We start from the raw sequence: 21,188 nt of genomic DNA on the forward strand, positions 1-21,188 counted from the left end.
AAAGGTATACTAGGAGCAAGGAGGTTTCCAGCTCTTCTTCAAAAAGCTATATGACTGAGTATGTCACTTAAACTCTCCTCATATTAGTTTCCTCATCTGTATATATCTATGACAACTATATATATCTATGATTATAGAAGTGGCTTTAAATGTATTACATGCATGTGTATTTAATAGAATATTTATTTTAATTTCAATACAAGCATTTTACATAATTTTTTACCTTATCAAATAATCAGTAATTATTATGGGCATATTAATGTCAAGTACTATTAGTTTTTTTTAATTTTTTAAATTTATTTCTAGGAGAGAGAGAGAGAGACAGCGTGAGCAGGGGAGGGTCAGAGAGAGAGGGAGTCACAGACTGAAACAGGCTCCAGGCTCTGAGCTGGCAGTCAGCACAGAGCCCGACGCGGGGCTCGAACCCACGAACCGCGAGATCATGACCCAAGCGAAAGTCGGACGCTTAACCGACTAAGCCACCCAGGCGCCCCAAGTACTATTAGTTCTAATAAACACAATCCCATTACTCATCAATAAAAATAATCAAGAAAGCATCTATTAACTGTGAATCTGAGCGAAACATGCTTATTATTCACTGCACACATGATAAAGTATAAAAATTATTCTAAGTCAGATCTATGTTTGAAGAATTTATGTTATGAAAGTTATAGAGATGTGCAGTTATCTTTTAATAGAACATTCCAAATTTTAAAGTGGAAATTTTTGCTTCTCTACTTTTGACTAAAACTTGACACTGTTTACAGAGATTTTAAAAATCTTGCAAATAATCTCTCAGTTTGACTATTTAACAACTCTGTTAATGGACTTTTTTTTTACTTTGTATGCTGAGGGCAATAAACATTCAAACAAACAGGATATAGTCTCTCTGGTGCCAAAGGAAAGAAAACCTTGTTTTCCAAACCACAATCTTTCACTGGGTCAGTGGTAGGAGGTAGGAGATGGGTGGTAAAACAGAATGGAATGTTTTCATTTATAATAGAAGAAAATGACCTACAAATTGGGAAAGAAAAACAAAACCAAACTGAATAAAAAGGTAAAAAGTGATGTATTAAATGTCAAACTCAAATGTTAGATTTCAGGAGCAGAAGAACATTTATTCTTTGACTTAGAAAAAATAAATAAATGAGTGAAATTCATTTCTGAAATTAAGATTTGAAATTAAGATTTTTTAAGCATTGGCCAAATTCAGCCTAATTCTAGAAATGTTAACTCCAGCCTCTTATCCAATGGATAACCGGATATTCTTTTATTTTTAAAAAACAAACAAACAAAACAATGTAGTAATGGGAAATATGCAACATACACAAAAGTAGAGGATAGTACAATGAACCTCTATGTAACCAACGTCCTGATTAAACAGTCATCAATTCATGGCTAATCTTTTCTTTTTTGTGGGATATAATTGACACATAACACTGTAATAGTTGTAGGTGTACTACAGAATGACTTGATATGTGTATATACTGTGAAATGATTACCCCTTAAGTTTAGTGAGCATGCGCATATTCTTAAACTCCCAGGAACAGATGTGAGGCCTGTGCAGTCGCCTGGGGCACCCACACATTGAAGGGTTATGCTTGGGTTTCAGTGCTTTGCTGTCTTTGCCTTGAAATTCTTAACAATTTTTTTTAATGTTTTATTTATTTTTGAGAGAGACATAGAGACAGCGGGAGCAGGAGAGGGGCAGAGAGAGAGGGAGGCACAGAATCTGAAGCAGGCCCCAGGCTCCAAGCTAGCTGTCAGCACAGAGCCCGACGTGGGGCTCGAACCCAGGAACCGCGAGATCATGACCTGAGCCCAAGTCGGACGCTCAACCGACTGAGCCACCCAGGCGCCCCAATTCTTAACAATTTTTTAATGAGCATCCCCAAGGTTTCATTTTGCATTGGGCCCTACAAATTGTGTAGCTGGTCCTTACCCTAGGCTTCTTAAGAAGTGGTTACTGACCAACCAGGCAGACTAAGGTGCTTTTTACCCTAAGCTTCTCTGCATAGATACTCTTCCCTTGGAGTAGCTATCATATTCAATATGATGTGCTGTTTTTGCCCCCGTGTTTCACTGTTTACTTGTCTGTAAGACCAATGGCAATTTTTCCATCTTTGAACTTTTAGCATGTATCAGGGTGTTTAGGCATAATAAACCATTAGTAATTTGTTGCATGAATAAATGAATGAATCAACAAATGAACAAACTATTGCTATATAATAGCCAGCTTCTAAAATGATAAAATATTGTCTTGGACATCTTGGACATCCAATAATAAGAAGTTTGAATTAAATCTGAGTCATAAAGATTCTTCATTCACTAAGTCAAATGACAAAATGTGGGACATTGAATCAGTTAGTTGCATCATGAATGTGACAGCAACCTGGCTTAGTATCACTTACACAAAGCCCAGGTAGGTTGACATTCCTAAACACACATCTCTCCTTAGAAAGTGATCTCAGAAGTACCAATATTCCTTAAGAATCATCTCATTGGGGTGTGGCATAGGGTAGTGACTAGAAAAGCAGGCCTCCCATGAGTCTGGTTGCCTGGGTGTAAATCCTGGTTCTGCAACTTAATAAGTGGGTAACTTTGAGCAAGTCATTTAACTTAGCTGTGTCTCAGTGTTATTTATTAAATAGGGATAGAAGTAGAACCGATTTATAAGGTTGTGAGGATTTAATGAAAAAAATCATGTAAAGCCTTTGTACTCAAAGTGTGATCCACAGACCAGTAGCAATGGCATTACCTGGGAACTGGTTAGAAATGCGGAATCTCAGGATACACGTTCGACTGAGCAGATTAGTGTATGCACTTTAACAAGACCCCAGTGTGACTCCCCTACCAGAAGAGTTTGGGAAGCACTTTAAAAAGTGTCTGGTATATGGTACTCAATCAATAAGTTTTAACTTTCATCATCACTATGCCTTCTGAAGTTTAATAATCATAAAGGACCTGAATGATAATCTAAGTTCTTTTCTAAACCAATCTCTCTTATACCTCCAGATAAGTTTTAGACTCTGGACATGAAAGTCTAAACTGATATGATTGCTAAGTACTACCTTAGGCTGAGGTTACTGCACCTATCAGTGACCTGTTATTATTTATATCTTCCACAGTAATTTAGGGGAAATATCATAAGGTCAGTCATCTTGAATATAGATGCAATAGAAACTAAAGCATACTGCTTCCAGAGGACTCTGGGAAACAAGACAGAGATTCTGTACTATGTGACACCTTGTATCATCTGTTCAGCCATTGTTGAGGTCATCTATCTATTTTGTAGACATACAAAAATGTCATACAAAAATTCTCCTCACTGAGGATTTTAGTGTCTGGCTCACTGTCTTCCTTCTCAGTACTATTCCTGTCATACCTCTTTGTAGATTCCATATCCTTGTATGAGCCACTGAACTCTCTGTCATTCCAAGACTTTGTCTCATTTTACGGATCACTTTCTCAATCCCACCTCAGTCACTCTTGGCTTCCTTAAAGTTTGTTATTACCAATACCTGTGTTGCTTTCAAATCCCAGTTTCAAGCACCACACTCTCTATCGCATCTGTACTTTTCATTTCTTCTTTTCTTCAATAATACTTTGTCCCTACACATCAAAGCCATCCCATCTTTCAAAGTCCATCAATCACTTTCTCCTTCCCTAACTAGATTCCATGGCCCCTCCCTATTGTCACACAGAAATTAAGATATTCAGGAAAGATAACAGGGTGACTGAGCTACAAAGAAAATCAGTTCTCTTCCAGTCTTTAAAATAATCTCCACAGTATTGGAGAATCTGTACAGTCTTGCCAGTTCCACAGTTCAAATGTGTATGGCAATCTTCTAGGTACAGTGCATTACACAAGTATATTGTAATGAGTTACAAAGATACAAGAGAGAGAATTCCAGTCCTCCTGGGGTACTGTTTGGCAAAAAATAAGCAGATATATCAATGGATATATGGAAGATAGGAAATGGGTTTGGTGGGGGGGTAAAGATAGAGTCCATGGAAACTTAGAGGAGAAAGAACTACTTTTGACTGTGGGAGATCAGAGAAAGCTTCTGGAAGAAAGCTATGTATGTTGCTTAAATAACATACTTAGAACTTACAGAACTAGTTAATTTGGAAGTGCAAATTAGAACTTGCAGTTACAGGGGTGACTGGGTGGCTCAGTCAGTTAAGCGTTTGACTTCAGCTCAGGTCCTGATCTCACGGTTTGTGAGTCTGAGCCCTGCATCGGGCTCTGTGCTGACAGCTCAGAGCCTGGGGCTTGCTTTGGACTCTGTGTCTCTCTCTCTCTCTCTGCTGCACCCCCACTTGCACTCTGTCTCTGTCTTTCTCTCTCAAAGATAAATAAACATTAAAAAATTTTTTGAAAAGAACTTACAATTATAACCCAATGGAGATCTAGAAATGTAGTAAGTGTTGGAGTACACCAACAGAGAAGAAGGAGTATGAGTAAGGGTAGGAGAGAATAAGGAGACGAGCAGGCAGTACATTCAGTTTGGCTGAAACAAAGGGTGCATGAAAGAGAAGAGGGCAAACCAGCATGATTGACCTTTTCATTGGGATGTCAACATCGTTTTCCACCCACACACCAAACCTGTTCTCTGTCTTCCACCAGCCAGTTGCTAAAACTCTAAACATAAAACCAATTCTTGATTTCTATATTTCTCCCCCAATTTTTATTCATTTTATCAGAAAATCTTGTTGACTCTGCCCAACACATCCTGAAACTACCCACTTCTTTCCATCTTCATGGAAAACACTTGAAATCCAAGCCACCAACATGTCTCACTTGAATTGTCACAATAGCTTCTATTCTTTCACTTTTGTCATTCTATAATCTATTTGCAGAGCAAGAACAGCCAGAGTAAACTTTTCAAAAATGTAATCAGTTCACACTGCTCCCTGTTTAACATTTAAGTGTTTTCCCTTCACACTTATGATGAAATTCATACTCCTTACTTGGACAAAGTCCCATACAATCCACCTCTATGTCCTCTCTTCTCTCTACCAACCCCTTACCTACTTGTCTACCAATGTAGGCCTACTTTGTTTCCCAAACAATTCTACATTATGTCTGCCTTAGATTCTTTGCATTAACTACTCCCTCTTCCTGAAATGCTGGTGTGCTTCAGCTGTACTGCCATGGCTAACTCTCACCCTCAGTTGACAGTTTAAATGTCACCTCCTCAGAGAAGTCTTCCCTGACTATCTAGTCATTCATTTATGCCCTATTAAATCATCATACTACTTTAATTTTTTGAATAGCTCTCATTACTATTGGATGTTTTGTTTATATGTTTATTTTTTATTGTCTTTCTCCTTTGTTAGAATATAAGAACTCGGACATTGACTACATTGTTCACTCCTATATACCTAACACTTAGAAATGTGCCTAGCACTGAATGAATAAATAAATTAATGGCTAAATCAAACAGAGCTACAATGTTATGTAGGACCTTGAATGCCAAGATAAGAATTTGGCCTTTATTCAAAAGAAAAACAGAATTTTGAGGGTTTGGAGGTAGAAATAGAAAGATACAAAAGCCATACTATTTGCCTTCAAAGAGTTTATAATTCAAAATTATACCAAACCATGTTTTGAAAACCCAAGCTCAAACCAAATGATATTATTAAAAAAAAAAAGCTAACAATACAAAGTAAGATATCATAAGCACCAAATAACTGACATAAAGCAATGGATGCTATAGGCATTTGGCTAAAGAAGGGCCTGTGGCCTGGAATAAATGGAGGAAAGTTGGAACTTAAAGGCCACAAGACATACACAGGTGGAGAGAAAGCAGGGAGGAAATATCTTAAGCAGAGGAAACATTGTTAACAAAGGCACAAAGGCAAGAAATGTTTTCAGGGAGCTCAGGGCGTAGAGAATAGATTATTTAGTAATCAACTAAAAGTACATACAAAGGGATTTACACCAATTTATTAACAAATACCTGTTTTATCGTAAAGGCATAGTCCTTAAATAAAAATGCTTGCCTCAGAGATCAAAAACTGAAAATCATACTAAGAATATAACCTAACAGCATGCCCATAAAAATCATGATTTAAACTGTTTTCTATTTTCTGACAAATGGATTTGAAAATTAATTAATATATCCTTTTCTTTTCACCTCCCACAGAGTTGCTACCCCATTTGGAGGTTTTGAAAAAGCATCAAAAATGGTTAAATTCAAGGTTCCAGATTTTGAGCTACTACTCCTAACAGACCCCAGGTTTATGGCTTTTGCCAATCCTCTTTCTGGCAGACGGTCCTTTAACAGGACTCCTAAGGGATGGATATCTGAGAATATTCCTATAGTGATAACAACTGAACCTACAGAGGACACCACCGTACCAGAAACGGAAGACCTATGAAAAGAAAGTTGTATGTGCCACAAAAACCTCTAACCATAAGTGTTGCTGTTTTATTATTCTACTTACTGGCAAAGCCACTTACACTCTTCATTAGTAGCAATAATTTAATAGCAATTTAGCAATTTTTCTTTCATGGCATTTAAATTCAGTCTCAGATCAAACACTAATAAACAATTTGAAATCTTGTTTTAAAAACTTTCAACTCCCTTGTCTTTACTCATAATGTTGTTTTCACTTGGTCTAAATAATCCAGTCCCGAAGAATAACTGACAAAAAAAGATTTCATCTTTTTTTCCTTTAATATGAGCTATTCCTGAACAAGTTTCAAACAGATCTAGAACCAAAGTGCAGTGCAAGATATTTAGAGTCATTTGGAGTTTTATTTAAAGGATAAAAGCTATGGAAGATGATGTACAAACATTTTTTTATGGAGGAAAGGGTTGGGTTCTTCCTTTCTGTTGATATGCAGTCAAATGCTCTACCCCTGAGCTATACCCCTACCTGGGTTCTTCCTTTCTGATGACCAGGATAAAATAGCATGTCTGAATGAACACTTTCCATTAGTCATCCTTAAAATTTCTAAACTGCTTTGTAATTTTTGACCAGCTTTGAATCACTAGGTAACTATTCTAGATGACATTATCCAAAGTTTGGTCGGGTTATTATGTTGATTTAGTATTAAGTCAAGGAGATGGAGTGACAATGATTCAATGAACATCATACTACTATAGTCTTAATGGCCAAGTTGTACCTAGGTTCAAGCTCATAAATCCCAGTGCTCTGTGCTGATTAGGTTCAACTTTATGTATGCATTTTTAGAAGAGTAATAGCAGGGGCGCCTGGGTGGCTCAGTTGGATAAGCGTCCAACTTCGGCGCAGGTCATGATCCCACAGTTCGTGGGTTCGAGCCCACGCATCTGGCTCTGTGCTGACAGACAGCTCAGAGCCTGGAGCCTGTTTCAGATTCTGTGTCTCCCTCTCTCTCTGACCCTCCTCTGTTCACATCGTCCCGCTCTCTCTCAGAAATTCTCTCAGAAATAAATAAAACATGAAAAAAATTAGAAGAGTAATAAATAAAATATATGGTAATATATATAAATCTATATACATAAGACAGGAAGAAATTAGAATTAGTGACTTTTTTGGTGTGAATCTTTAAATTATACTCAGTCCTTAAGTACTAGGGAGTATATACTATAAAACAAACAAAAACAAGAAATGGACAAGCACAAATGTTTCTGAAAGCAATGTAGTACATATCAAATATGAGATATGAATGGCTCAAAATAATACATAGATATGTCTTAAAAAATTAAAGAGGGAGGAGTGCCTGGGTGGCTCAGTTGGTTTAGCATCTGACTTCAACTCAGGTCATGATTTTATGGTTCATGAGTTTGAGCCCTGCATCGGACTCTATGCTGACAGCTCAAAGCCTGGAGACTGCTTCAGATTCTGTTTCTCCCTTTCTCTCTGCCCCTTCCCTGCTCACGCTCTGTCTGTCTCTCTCTCGCTCGCTCACACACACAAATAAACATTGGAAAAAAAATTTTTAAATAAATAAATAAGCATTAACATTAACATTAAAAAAAACATGATAGAGGAAGTATATTAGATTGAGCTAGTAAGAAACAAAAATGAATTGTTCCCATTTCAGTTTAGTTAAGAGTTCTGTAATAGATGTTTATACCAGAGAGGAATGTCTCATTCACAGAAAACTATGCACCAGACTAAGTTTAGGAAGGAGAGTGCATAGTAAAAAAAAATACCCCCTAACAACATTACATATTTACAAAAGAATCTGTGTATGAAGTGTTGTAATTAGTGGTTGTTTTAATCATCCTCTAGACTTGAAGGCAGAGAATTTTTTTGAATTGCTTATTGGAAAATGCAATCCCTAGAAAATAGCAATATCAAAGTATTGTATTTATATATGCCAAAATTATAGAGAATTTGTATAATTTAAAATGTATATTTAAAATATAACAGTTTTATTTATATTTTGATGTTTACCTGTTTTAAAATAATAATGTTGGCATCTGTGCTAAGCGAATAGTGAGACTCCCATCGTGACATTTTTTGTCCATTTTTAGTGTTTTAAAAAATAAAACTTAGTCATATTCTATTATACATGATGATGAAACGGTTAGTTTTTATTAGTTTGAAATGAGTCACTCTTTTTCATTAAACTGAAACTTTATTGCATGATTTCAGCTATCTGCAAATAAGTAAACTCTATGCTCAGTGTCCCCATTCTGTCAACCACCAAAAGGGACCCAGCGATAACAGTGCCCACCCGCTAGTACCATAATGGAATATTTAGAAAGGGAAAATCCTAAGTATTTTTTTCAAGATTGGGCAGAAAATGATGGAATAAGTCTGTTCACTGTTATATTGCTTCCTTTCCTGGAAGTATCTCTTAGTTCTAGCTCAGCTGTCTGGCACTTTAGAAATGCCAAGGTTTCACACTCTGGTTGCTCCACAATCGAGACTTTGAAAGGAAATTTGACTAGGTTTCCACTGACCTGAAAAGCAGCTAAATATTTCAAAGTCTGAAGAAACAGGATAGTCTTTTCAGAACAGCAGAAAGACTGTGGCATCTTTTCCAGACAGATTTGTATTCATGGAAAATGCAAGAAAGGAGAAAGAAAATTAAAAGAAAAGGTAAAAGAATAAAAATAACTTTCATTGATGGACTACTAAGTGCCAGGCACTGTACTCATGGGTCTATAAAGACTACTTAACATATATTTGAAATATTTAATTTGTGTAATTATCCTGTGAGGAAGGTATTATAAGTAATCTTCATTTTATATAAAAAGATTAAGTCTCAGGTGATTTGCTTAATTTTAGCTCAAAAGGGAAAGAACTTGGCAAATCTGGATTAAAATATACACTCTAAAAAGTCCTTGTTCATCTTCTCTTTCAGAATAAAATTCAGCCTTAAGCTATTTTATTACATTAGATAAAATAATAATAAATCTCCATTATCTCAATTGGGGTAAATACAGCTATAAACTGAGCAATTTCTAAGTTTCCCTCCAAAGTCCTTCAGGCGCTCATGATCAGAGGAAGCTGAGCTTTCAGACTGTGTTGAAAGTGAACTAAATAAAACAACCAACATGCGTGTTTAATTCTGAAATTTGAGAAACATGAAAGTGCACTCTGATTAAACTTGCTCATTTCTGTTTTTCTTCTGTGTCATCTTCCTTTTCTTCCCCACCGGCTCCCTCTGTCCCCACCCCGTAAAGGCAAATAAGGAGGAAAGAAAGAGGAAAGAAATGCACTAAGAAACCATAAGGCGGAAAGAAGTTATCTAGTGTGATAATATGCCAAAGTCATTCCTTTAAATGAAAATATTTTCTTTCTACGTTTCAAAACTTTAGAGGAAACTCTCTCAATTTCCATTATACTGTTCAACAGACTTCCGGATCATAAAATTATATCTCCTATTTTATGTAAGCCAATTTCCTGACGATCAGCTGGCCAATTGTTCTCTAGATAATAACTAGAGCTACCTTAATAACTGAAGCTATCATTAAAAAGGCCACTCTCTTCAATCATTTCTCAAAGTCAGGGCTTTCCATTACTTAACTCAATATTCAAAAGTACTTGATAATTTAGAATAACTAAATACTGGTTATTACAGAATCAAGGCAAATATAAACAATCATTTTGAGTCAAAATGACCATTTATTGAATACATTTAAACGTTTACATTTTCTAAATAGACCCACTTATACATGTTTTAGCAGCTTGGAGATGGAGGGAGCCAATTATTCTCACAAAGGCTAATGTGGAGCAAAATGTCCAGTCGTGAGTATGAAAAGAACATCCTGAACTTTCCGACTCAGGGCACAGCTGTACCAGCAGACTTATTAATTCTGGAATTTCCTCACTCTGCTGCTTATGCAAGATAAAACTTGCATGACATCATTGCACTTTCTCAGCCACAACTGCTTTTTATTAAGCTTAGGAAAGTGTTGCTTTGAATGATTCTTTTCTTATGAAAGATACTTTCGACCTCCACATGCTCTATTCTGTAGGAAGAAGGGCAGGTCGCTTTCTATGAAAGGTGGAAGAGTGCCAGCTTTTGCTGAAAGAGCATGCAAGGGGAGTCTATTCTGAACTAACTGATCACAGCACTTCATAAATATATCGAAGAGTCTTCACAAAATTATAATACTTGAAAAAGTTAAACTTTCCAGAACTAAGAAAAAAGTAAGTAAAACTCTGTCAATATTTTCCTGGCTTAAGCTGGAGTGTTATTAGATAAAGAAAAGGGTGTGTCTCTATTAGAATTCCTTAGATGGAGGGGCTAGATTTTAACCTGGAATAGAAAGTTCTGCTTTCTCAATATGTGGTATCAACAGGAAGATTTCGTACATATGGGCAAAATGGGGGGAAATGCTAATTTTAAGAGGTTATATAGCTCATATCCAAAAAGAATGTGCTTATTTTTCTATATTGTGTTATATTTTGAAACACATTTCAGTGACAGCTTAGGCACTGTAGGAGATGGAGATGTTTCAGGAAACAGGACCGGAAAAAGAAGGAAAAAAGATAAACTCAATGTCATACCCTATTTTAAAGCTGCTGATTGAAAAAGTTAGTATAGAAGCTGTAGCACTAACAAAATAAATACAGAAAAATGGGGCAAAAAGTGAACACCAGAATGAAGCAGGATGAAAGGAAATACTGGCTAGCCTGTACCGGAATTAATTGTGCTAAACTTTGGCTTTTGCAGGCTGTTCCTCATATTTTTTGAAGTAGTTCTGATTCTACATGTACATAATTCTCTGGTGTGAATTGTCATCTAAATGGATATGCCCATTACATTTTCTTTATCACCACTTACCTACACATAACGTATAAAAGCAGTTGTTTGAAGATACTAGCCCAGTCAGTGATGTAATCTCAAGCAACTGACTTCTCTTTGAAACAGTTTTCTCCAATTCTTTATGTGCTCAAGTGTTACCTCTGCCTGAACCCTTCCCTTACCATCCTTATTTAAGAGCATCTATTTCCAACCTCTTATTGTGCTTTTTTTAAGTAGCATTTGTTATTCCCTAACTTAACGTGTTAGTCAGGGTCCTCAGAAAAGCAGATGCCAAGATGCAGTTAAATCTGAAAGAATTTTATTAGGAAAAATACCCTCAAAAGTGAAAATGGGGAGATTATCTGGGTGGCTCATGCAGTTAAACCTCAGACTCTTGATATGGGCTCAGGTCATGGGATCAAGCCTCGTGTTGGGCTCTGCACTGAGCATTAAGCCTACTTGAGATTCTTTCTCCCTCTGTCTCTACCGTCCCCTGTTCGCACTCTCTCTGTCTCTCTTTTTCTCAAAAATAAATAAACAGACTTCAAAAAAAAAAAAAAAGGTGAAAAAGAGGAAGGAGTCTAGAGGGCTGGGAGAGCCAAGAGACTTCAAATGGAAGAGCGTGGACTTGTTACACACTGCCATGCAGTCTAGGGAAGATGCAGCAAAGCTGTTGGCAGATTCTGGAGCCAAAGTCACCTGCAGGAGAGGCTCTGTGTTTCCCTGAAATAGTTTCGCTTTAGTGTCATTGTGACAGTCAGTCATTGGCTGGGAACAGACGGTGGAAGGCAGCCTGGGCACGAATGCAGTGAGGGGGTCGCAGTGCACCAGAACTGGTGCCCTTGCAATAACGGTGTTGGAGATCTGCAAGAAACATTCTTATGGCCACCAACCATGATATGTGTATTTGTTCCCTTATTATTTATCTCCTCCACCAGAATGAATGTTCTCTGGGGCAGAGACTTCACCTTTTTTATTAACTGTTCTACCCTCTATGCCTGGTGAATAGTAGAGAACAATAAAAATTTGTTAAATGAATAAATGTATCTGAATTATGGGGATAATATTAGTATCTATCTTAAAAATAAATGCATTATAAAGTATACTATCACATACACAGTAGGTGCTCAATAAATGTTAGCTATTGTTATGAACATAAACATTTATCAACATCATGCAGTAAGAAATCAAAGGCATTTAGAACTAAGTTACATTAGAGGTTACACTGAAACTTCTTTGGGATAGAGTGAGTTCTGATTTGGAACTAATATATGTTGAAACAAGGAATTTATTAAATAGATACATAGTCCAAAACACTACAGTGACCTAATTACTTTTTTTTAAAATGTTTATTCATTTTTGAGAGAGAGAGAGAGAGGGAGAGAGAGACAGTGTGAGTGGGGAGGGGCAGAGAGAGAGGGAGACACAGAATCTAAAGCAGGCTCCAGGCTCGGAGCTGTCAGCACAGAGCCCGAAGCAGGGCTCGAACCCACAGACCGGACTGGAGATCATGATGTGAGCTGAAGTCGTGTGCTTAACTGACTGAGCCACCCAGGTGCCCTCTGACTACCTTTTAAGATGAGCATTAGCATTAGCTCTATGCTCTAGACTCAAAATTGCAGTTGAGATAGTGTTTTATCTTGATAGAGTAATCTTATTTCCTGTGATCCTTCACATATTTTGTATGTCAATTAAGATTTTTTTTCACAGTGCTTGGGCTCTATTTAATATCACATCCTGACCAAGATGCAGCTTGGAATCCACAGTCAGGGCATAGCCACTGGCCCATGGCTCGCCAGGACCCACGTTCTCCCAGCCCACCCTTCAGTGACGTAAGACAAGGAGCCTGCATGACGAAGGTGTGGGGGTTATTGGTTTTCACAGATAATTTACAGTTTTTTATAATGCTAGTAATATAAGTTCCCAAACCAACTGCTGCTTGTGGAAACTAGGAGTGGGCAGGTCAAAGTGCGCTCTGCTCTTCGTTTGTTTCAACGTACCTTGTTCCAAATCACCTCCAGGGCCGTTTTCCCCACAAAGAAGGTGATGACAAAATGAGGCTGTATCAGTCTCTGTTATAATACATGTGCTTCTGAAAATTTTTACTTAAAAATTCCTTGTAATCAAAACTCAGCCATTTCTCCCTCATTCAATGTCGCTGTTTCACCTGATTCTAGGCCTTTAGCTTGCTTTCAGGCTTGATTGCATAAAGTCTTCTTTTTTCTTATGAAAAGTCAAATTTTGGTTTGTCCAGAACTTTTGGTTCCATCCTTCTGTTTCTTGTCTTAATTTACTTAGCTTTTGCTTCAATGGTGATTTATTTTCAGGGATATCAAAGTGAACAGGTTGACATTTTTATCTGGGATTCCTATCCAATCATGGCAAGATGTTCTTGGCAGAATCTTGAGACTCTGTTCTGTGCCTCACTCCCACTCAGGATGGGGTGGGGGGTAACTGACAGCTGGGACCAGAGAATTTGCTGAAGAAAGAAGGGAGAAAGGTCCTCCTCCCAGGCAGCAAAGACTCACTATGGCCCCAGGCTGCCTGCTACAAATTTTTAAATATCAACATGGTGGCTACTTTCCTTGATCAGTGTGCCCTATGTCTTCAGAAAACACATCACACAATCAAAAGGGAGTTCCCGTGGATCTGATGGCTACATAACTCTTTTTTTCTCTTTTTTTCCCAACTAAAATGATATTTTCATTTAAATTCCTGTTCAGAATATTCAAAGAAAAAAGCATAGTGCCCTGGGGAGCCTGGCTGGCTCAGTTGGTGGAGGCTGAGACTCGATCTCAGGGTTCTGAGTTCCAGCTCCATGTTGGATGTAGAGATTACCTAAAAATTAAAAAAAGAATTTAAAAAAGAGTCATATTGTCCCTGGATTCTAATGTTTTGGCACAATTATGTTTAGGATATAATGAATAAATAATCACTCCCAAGTCTCTTTTGGGGGGTAAGATACTCCGTCTTGCTTAAAGAAATTAGGCCTCTGGAGGTCATAAACAGGGGAAGGAGCTGATTCCTCTATGAGCTGATGCTAAAATAATGAAGAGTTCACGGAAATGTAATCTACCTGAAATAACCTTTTCTTCTTTTCCACCTTACCTTGAAAAAGCAGGCAGGAATACTTTCCAATTTCCACTGTCAAGCTTAATTTTAAAACTCACTTTCTAATATCCATTTTACCTTAATTCCACCTGTGAGAAAAATTGGGAGTAATGAAGACTCTACAACATAGCTGGTTCGCCTTAGATCCCAGGCCTCCTGGGCAAGACTCTGGTCTGGTCCATACAGCACTCCAGGCTCCATACTTACTTTGGAACATAAAGTCAAAGGTGAACATGGGCCACATTTACTTGAGAAAAATATTCTTTGCTTCTGATATATACAAAGAGATATGAACACAGGATATGATTACAGTCGGTTTTCCCACAATCTCATCAAAATAATAAAAGCACATAAGCTTATCATAAACTTACCAAACTTATTGAGGTATAGACTGAACGTATGTGTCTCCTCTAAAATTTATATGCTGATATCCTAACCTGCACTGTGCTGGTATTAGGAGGTGGGGCCTTTGGGAGGTGATTGGATCATAAAGGTTTAGCTCTCATGAGTGGGATTACTGCCATTATAAAAAAGACCCCAGAGAGCTCCCTCACCTCCTCCCTCGTGTAAATACACAGTGAGAAGATAGCCATCTGTGAATCAGGAAGTGGGTTCTTACCACACACTGAATCTGCTGACAGCTTGATGTTGGATTTCCCATTTTCCAGAACTTGAAAAATAAATTTCTGTTGTTTATAAACTACCCAGTCTATGATATTCTGTTATAGTCATCCAAACAGACTAACACACATAGCAACACAGAAAAATTACCATATTTTCAGATGCATATATGTATAAATGCATTAATTATGGTTAATGAACATAATTATCAGAATGTATTAGACTATGTCATTTGTATAATTCCATACCCTGATGTTTACTTAAGTGTTTTCTTGTTAGCATAGCAAAGGGATATTAATATTTTAGATACAATAATAATAAGAATAAGCAATGAACAAGTTATTATTTTGCCAAATATAATCCACCAGTACTACGTTAATAGCATAATAAAACACTCTTTGGTTTAATTTTTTTAATGTTTCCTTTATTTCTGAGAGAGAGAGAGAGCAGGGGAGGGTCAGAGAGAAAGGGAGACACAGAATCTGAAACAGTATCTAGGCTCTGAGCTGGCTGTCAGCACAGAGCCCGACGCAGGGCTCGAACCCACGAACCATGAGATCATGACCTGAGCCGAAGTTGGATGCTTAACCAACTGAGCCACCCAGGTGCCCCCCCAACATTCTTTGGTTTAAATAAATGACCAACAAAGAACTTCAGACACTATCTTGAAATATTCTAGAGCAATTCCCTTATTTACAGAATGGAAGCTTAGATCAGAGAAGTGAAGAAATTAGCCCAACCTTATATTGCACATCTAAAATTAGGACCCAAGGGGCACCTGGGTGGCTCTGTTGGTTAAGTATCCAACTTTGACTCGGGTCATGATCTCATGGTTTGTGAGTTCAAGCCCTGCATTGGACTCTCTACTGTCAGTGCAGAGCCTGTTTTGGACCCTCTGTCTTCCTCTCTCTCTTCTCCTCCCTCTCTTTCTCTCAAAAATAAAAACATTAAACAATAAATTTATTGAAAAAAAAATAAATAAATAAAATAAAATTGAACCCAAGAATCCTGCTTCTGATCTCACATTCCTTATATTATTATATTCTCTCTACTATCTCAGTTAAGAATACAATCCACACACCTTCTGGCTGCATCCTGTAAATAATTTCATATTGATCTATAACTATATGGATACAGCCTTATATAATTGGTACATCTCATTTATTAACCACAGAGAATTAAAACTGTGACTAGGGGTAGTGTTAGTAAAATGTGCAGCCAAAGACTAATGGCCTTTTTACAATGTTAGGAAGTTTTTAATCAGTGAAAAATTGTTAATGTGGTAATATCAAACAAAAATGAATATTTGTTCTAACTGGAAGGGAATAAATTTCTATCCTATAATGAAAAGTAAACTATTCCTTCTACTAAAACTCTCTTGCTCACATCTTTCAAACTGTAGTTGTGTTCTGTTAGGAGGTCTTGGGAATCCATTTAATTGGTTATGATCAGAAGATTTTCAGATGAAATAGAAAGGAATAAAATACCAGAGTGCGTCACTCATAGTAATAATCTTGTTTAAGAAACTATTGGTTTTGTTTTCTATATATGTCCATGTGAACTGAATCATAGTGTAAAATATACTGCTTTCTCTCCGTTGCAGTCTACAATGTTTGAGAGCTACTGTTCTATCTCTTGCTAGCTGCTGTTTGATATTGAAATGTCAGCACAGTTTTTAACAACTGAAATGGCTTCTCTTTGTCACATTGAAACTATTATAACTAATTCGATAAAGACAATTATTCAGAATTAAAAGGATTTGAAACAGGAACAGAACAAAACATGTAGAAAACAATTTAATCAGAAAACTTTTATTTTAAAATGTAGAACGTCTTTAACATACATTCCTGGGATATTATTTGCCAAAAGTTGGATTGTTTGTTTTCCCCCAACACAATTTCAGTTTTAGGGTTTGTTTTACATGTAAGAGGATGAAAGCCTCAAGAATACTAATGGTTGAGAATTAGAAATAAATTCAGTACTTCAGAATTTGTTTTAGATATACCTATAATTCTTTGAAGTATTTCTATCACTGAATATTTATCAACAGTTTTATTACTTTATTAAAAAATGTTTTATTTTCCTTTTTCCTTTTTGACTGTGATGTGAATTTCAATGAGGAAGTTCAACTTGAAAACACTGGTGCCCTGAATATTTTTGTCATCTTTACAAAGAAAAGTGCTCTCCAGGACAACTTCCTTTGGGTTCAGTGCTTCAGCAATATTCTATGAGCAAAAGACACAGTGTTTTGTACTATTGTATTTCTTTAAGAACTACTTTAAACACAAGTCAGTCCAAGATATAAAGGTGTGTGTGTGCGTGCATGCGTGCGTGTGTGTGTGTCTGTGTGTACATGGCTTAGGTGAGAAAATAAATTTGGTAAATTTCCAAACATCTTAGTGTTTCTCATAAAGTCAGAGTACTGCCATAGATATCACAATTCAGAAAAGAAAATCTTTACTTACGGAATGTTCTTGACTTCCTCGTTGTGTTCCCCTTCCCTTGTCTTTCAAAAGGGTACAAGGATGCCAAGTATATTTATCACCATACTTGAATTTAGAAGCTATTTCAGGGAAGATATTTCGCACCAGGCCAATTCTAAGTGTTGAGGAATTGGGTTTCAGCTTTGGTTCTACCAGCATCTAGCGTGAGCTTGGGTAACTTTACTTCCCTGAGCTTACGTTTTTTCATCTGTACAATGAGAGACTCTAAAAAACTAACCTCTAAGATCCTTTCCGTTTCTATTTTAAAAAAAGTTTTTAATGTTTATTTTTGAGAGATACAGAGCATGAGTGGGGGAGGGGTGAGAGAGAGGGAGACACAGAATCTGAAGTAGCCTCCAGGCTCCGAGTTGCCAGCACCGAGTCGAGTCCGTGGCGGGGATCAAACCCATGAACTGTGAGATCGTGACCTGAGCTGAAGTCTGATGCCTAAGCGACTGAGCCACCAAGGCGCCCCAGATCCTTCCCCTTTCTAAGAGACTTATCCTTTCCAGCTAAAGAAACTTACAAGTAAAACATGCTGTAAAACTTGTTTATAAAAAATTAAAAAGAAATTATATTTATGCACAAACCATATTTGAGCTAATTGCAAAAATTTGTTTTAATTTTTCAGAGTCACATATATTTTTCCAGAAGTGGACACCAAAAGTGCGTCCTGAATTCAGTTTCATGGATGGTTTATGAAACCTGTTGCTGCATTTTCCAGGGACATGTTGATGAGTCCATTGCCCATGAACATAGATAAGAGCCTCCTTAGATGAAGGTCCACATGAGGGAAAAACATTTTAGGTGATGACAGAAAAACGTTTTCCTGTTACTGATAACTTAAATATCATATCCATTTTTAATTTTAGATCAGAGCCAAACAAGTTTAAGCTATATTCTGCTGCATATTTTTGTTCTTCTGCTCCCATTCTTTCTGTTCTACTTGTATTATAATCTCATAGCTCTGATTCTTATTATTTATATTTGATCACTACTTTACATGTTTGAACTCATTTTATTATTATTCTTTAGATTTCACTTTAAATCCCATGTAGGATGATATGAAGTATTTTAAATGAATGAATTGATTAGCTTAATATTTACTAGGCCTTCAAAAATTATTGAGAGAACTGAATATTTTTAGTTTGAAAAAACAAAAATGTCTTCAAAGTTAAATAGTGTCTTATAGAAGAGAGAATATAGATTTCTGTTGCTATTAAGGACAAATATATGGAAATTACAGGTAGATTTCAATTACAGTTAGATTTCAATTCACTGTGATGAAAAGTTCTTAACAGTCTTAAAAAGGAATAGGCTGTCCCAGAAAGCATCACGTTTTCTATCATGTTAGTTCATTTGAACAGAACTTGGACAACTAGTGGTGGGGATGATCCTTTAGTGAGTGGGAGGCTGGGCCAGATGTAATCTAATGCCTCCCACATCTTTGTGATTATAATAAAATACATAGTGCAGCAAGAAAAACAATATATAGGTTCTTATAGCATCACATTACATCGATGACAACAGTACTGGTAATCATAATAATAGCACTAATGGCCATAATAACACAGTATAGGACTTTACTCGCTTTTATCTGGGTCAGCATCAAAAGACATCATATGTAAGTATTATTTCTCATCACAGTTTTACAGATAAGAAAATTAGAATGTTTCAAGGTGAAATAACATACAAGGGCAATGAAATTGCCTATGCTGATAATAACTCAGCAAAAATTAAGGAGGCCGCTGGTAAACCAGTAACTGTGGTTAACTAGCAAATGTTGACTCTGGTATAGCAGAGGCTTAAAGGATAGGGATGTAGGACTAGTAAAGTTTTGGCTAAGGAAGAACTGGCTATGATTCTGAGGATATTGAATTTGATTTTTTGATATTTAACAAAATGTCATGCTGCAGACCTCTGAGGAATCCAGTGAGCATTTAACTCCTTAATTCTCTATTTTGTAAGAGGATAGAGGACCGTCAGGGACTCTTCTCCCACTTCCTCCTGTATTTACATTATTCTTTCAGACCAGCTACTTTAAAAGGCAACACACACTGCTACAAGCAGGTCTGAGCTCCCATCTTTACAGCTTTGCAACTAGAGAAAAGGTCCAATTCGAAACCCACCCATATACCAATCACTGGGCTAGAAAGGGCGAAATACCTGACTTGGAGCTATGCCCACTTGTGGGTGTGTTATTATTAAAAGCAAGAAAAGACATTCCTAGCTACAAAGTTTTCTAGGTGCGATATGTGGTGCAATGTCCATTTTCCTTTTTCCATTAGTTTGCTTCAGACTACTCTCTTGATGCTTAACTTGTGACCTATTATAAGGCTATAATTTAAAACTCAGTCATTAGATATGTCAAGAACTGGTAGAAAGTTTGAACTTAGAGGATTTAAAAAGTGTTCAGTCAGGCATTAGGCAAATTCTCAAGCAGGGTGAACTAAAGGGCATTCTTCTGTAATCTCTAAATGAGGAAAGGAGATAGTAGGAGTCTATGTTATCCACAGTTCAAATTATTTTTCAAGAGTGGCGATAGGGGTAGCCTGTCAGTTACATTTGCAAATAATGATAGTACAATATAATTGTTATCATAGAATTTAAGTCCAAAATGGGTGAAGGAGAGGCAAGTCTGTCTTACAAAGTTATGAAAAGTTCAATGGAGGAGGTAAGTGTTCAATTCAAATGAGATGTGAAGGATCTTGAAAGAACCTGGTAGGATCACAGAAAAGCAAGGAGTTTAGTGTGGCTGGTGTGGCGTAAATGGGCAATAATGGCAGATGATGTTAAGTCTGGAGCCAGATCGTGAAAGGTCCTACTGGTGACGGGAAGCTTCTGAAAAAAATCTTGGCAGAGGAATATTGTGATCATATTTTCAACTTACAAAAACTATTAATAGAATGTAGGTTGTACTGGAGAGGAAAATAACAAGGAGTGAATGCAATTGTCTAAGTAACATGAGTCAGGAGAGGTGTTAATTACTTGATGGACTAAGACAGTGAGAGTGAAGATGAAGAGTGGATTTGAGATACTTAAGTAGATCAGAGGCAATAGAATTTGATATTAGGACAGAGAAAGTAAGGGAACTGTAATATGGGGGTACTCATGGATTTCTGTCTTGGGTCACTGGGTGCCATTATCTGAAATAGGGAATGAAAATGGGCTAGTTTCCAGATGGGTGGGGAGAGTCAGGGCATCAGGAACAGGGAATGGTAAAGATACCAATGGCAATTTAGGACCAAATTAAGGTATCTGTGTAATATCCAAATGCAGACGCTGTTGCTTAAAATGGTCTAACCTGAAGATACACATCTGGGAATATTTGGTGTACTCGGAAACCTGGTAGCCAAGTCCATGATGGAAAAGAGATTGCTCAAGGATACAAGATGAGTAAGGTCAAATAACAAAAGAAAATGGAGAGTTTGGGAACACAGAAGGCCTTAAGAAAAATATTTAAAGTGCATCAGAGACACAGTTGCAGAACCAAGATTTAGTGGGACTAGGGAAACCAAAGGGAGTGTTAACTATTACTATTTTTTAACACAGAGGTTTTTTTTCTTCTTCCTCCAGAAGTTTTACATTTCTTGAAGCAGGAACTGTGTTTTCACTTTCACTGTATTTCTTTTCATGCATAATTCAGTGAATATAACAAATGCTCAATAAATTCTCATTCAGTCTCAAGCACAATGCACCCATATAAATGTAAAATGTTTCTTCGTTTTAATTCTTCAAATAAACTTCTAGTTACCCATGAGTTTACTTAA

General features: G+C 36.9%; 1 protein-coding gene across 1 annotated transcript in view; it reads left to right on the forward strand.

Moving 5' to 3' along the window:
* The window catches only part of MYOZ2 (myozenin 2), a 41,032-nt gene extending 34,515 nt beyond the window's left edge, over positions 1-6,517 (forward strand). The window contains exon 6 of the mRNA XM_077752778.1: positions 6,153-6,517. Coding sequence (XP_077608904.1) covers positions 6,153-6,387 — 235 coding nt within the window. The 3' untranslated portion in view covers positions 6,388-6,517. The remainder of the gene's footprint in view (positions 1-6,152) is intronic.
* Positions 6,518-21,188: the final 14,671 nt, after the last annotated feature.

This window comes from Crocuta crocuta, unplaced genomic scaffold (assembly GCF_008692635.1).
Source record: "Crocuta crocuta isolate KB4526 unplaced genomic scaffold, BGI_CrCroc_1.0 scaffold451, whole genome shotgun sequence".
Classification (NCBI taxonomy): Eukaryota; Metazoa; Chordata; class Mammalia; order Carnivora; family Hyaenidae; genus Crocuta; species Crocuta crocuta.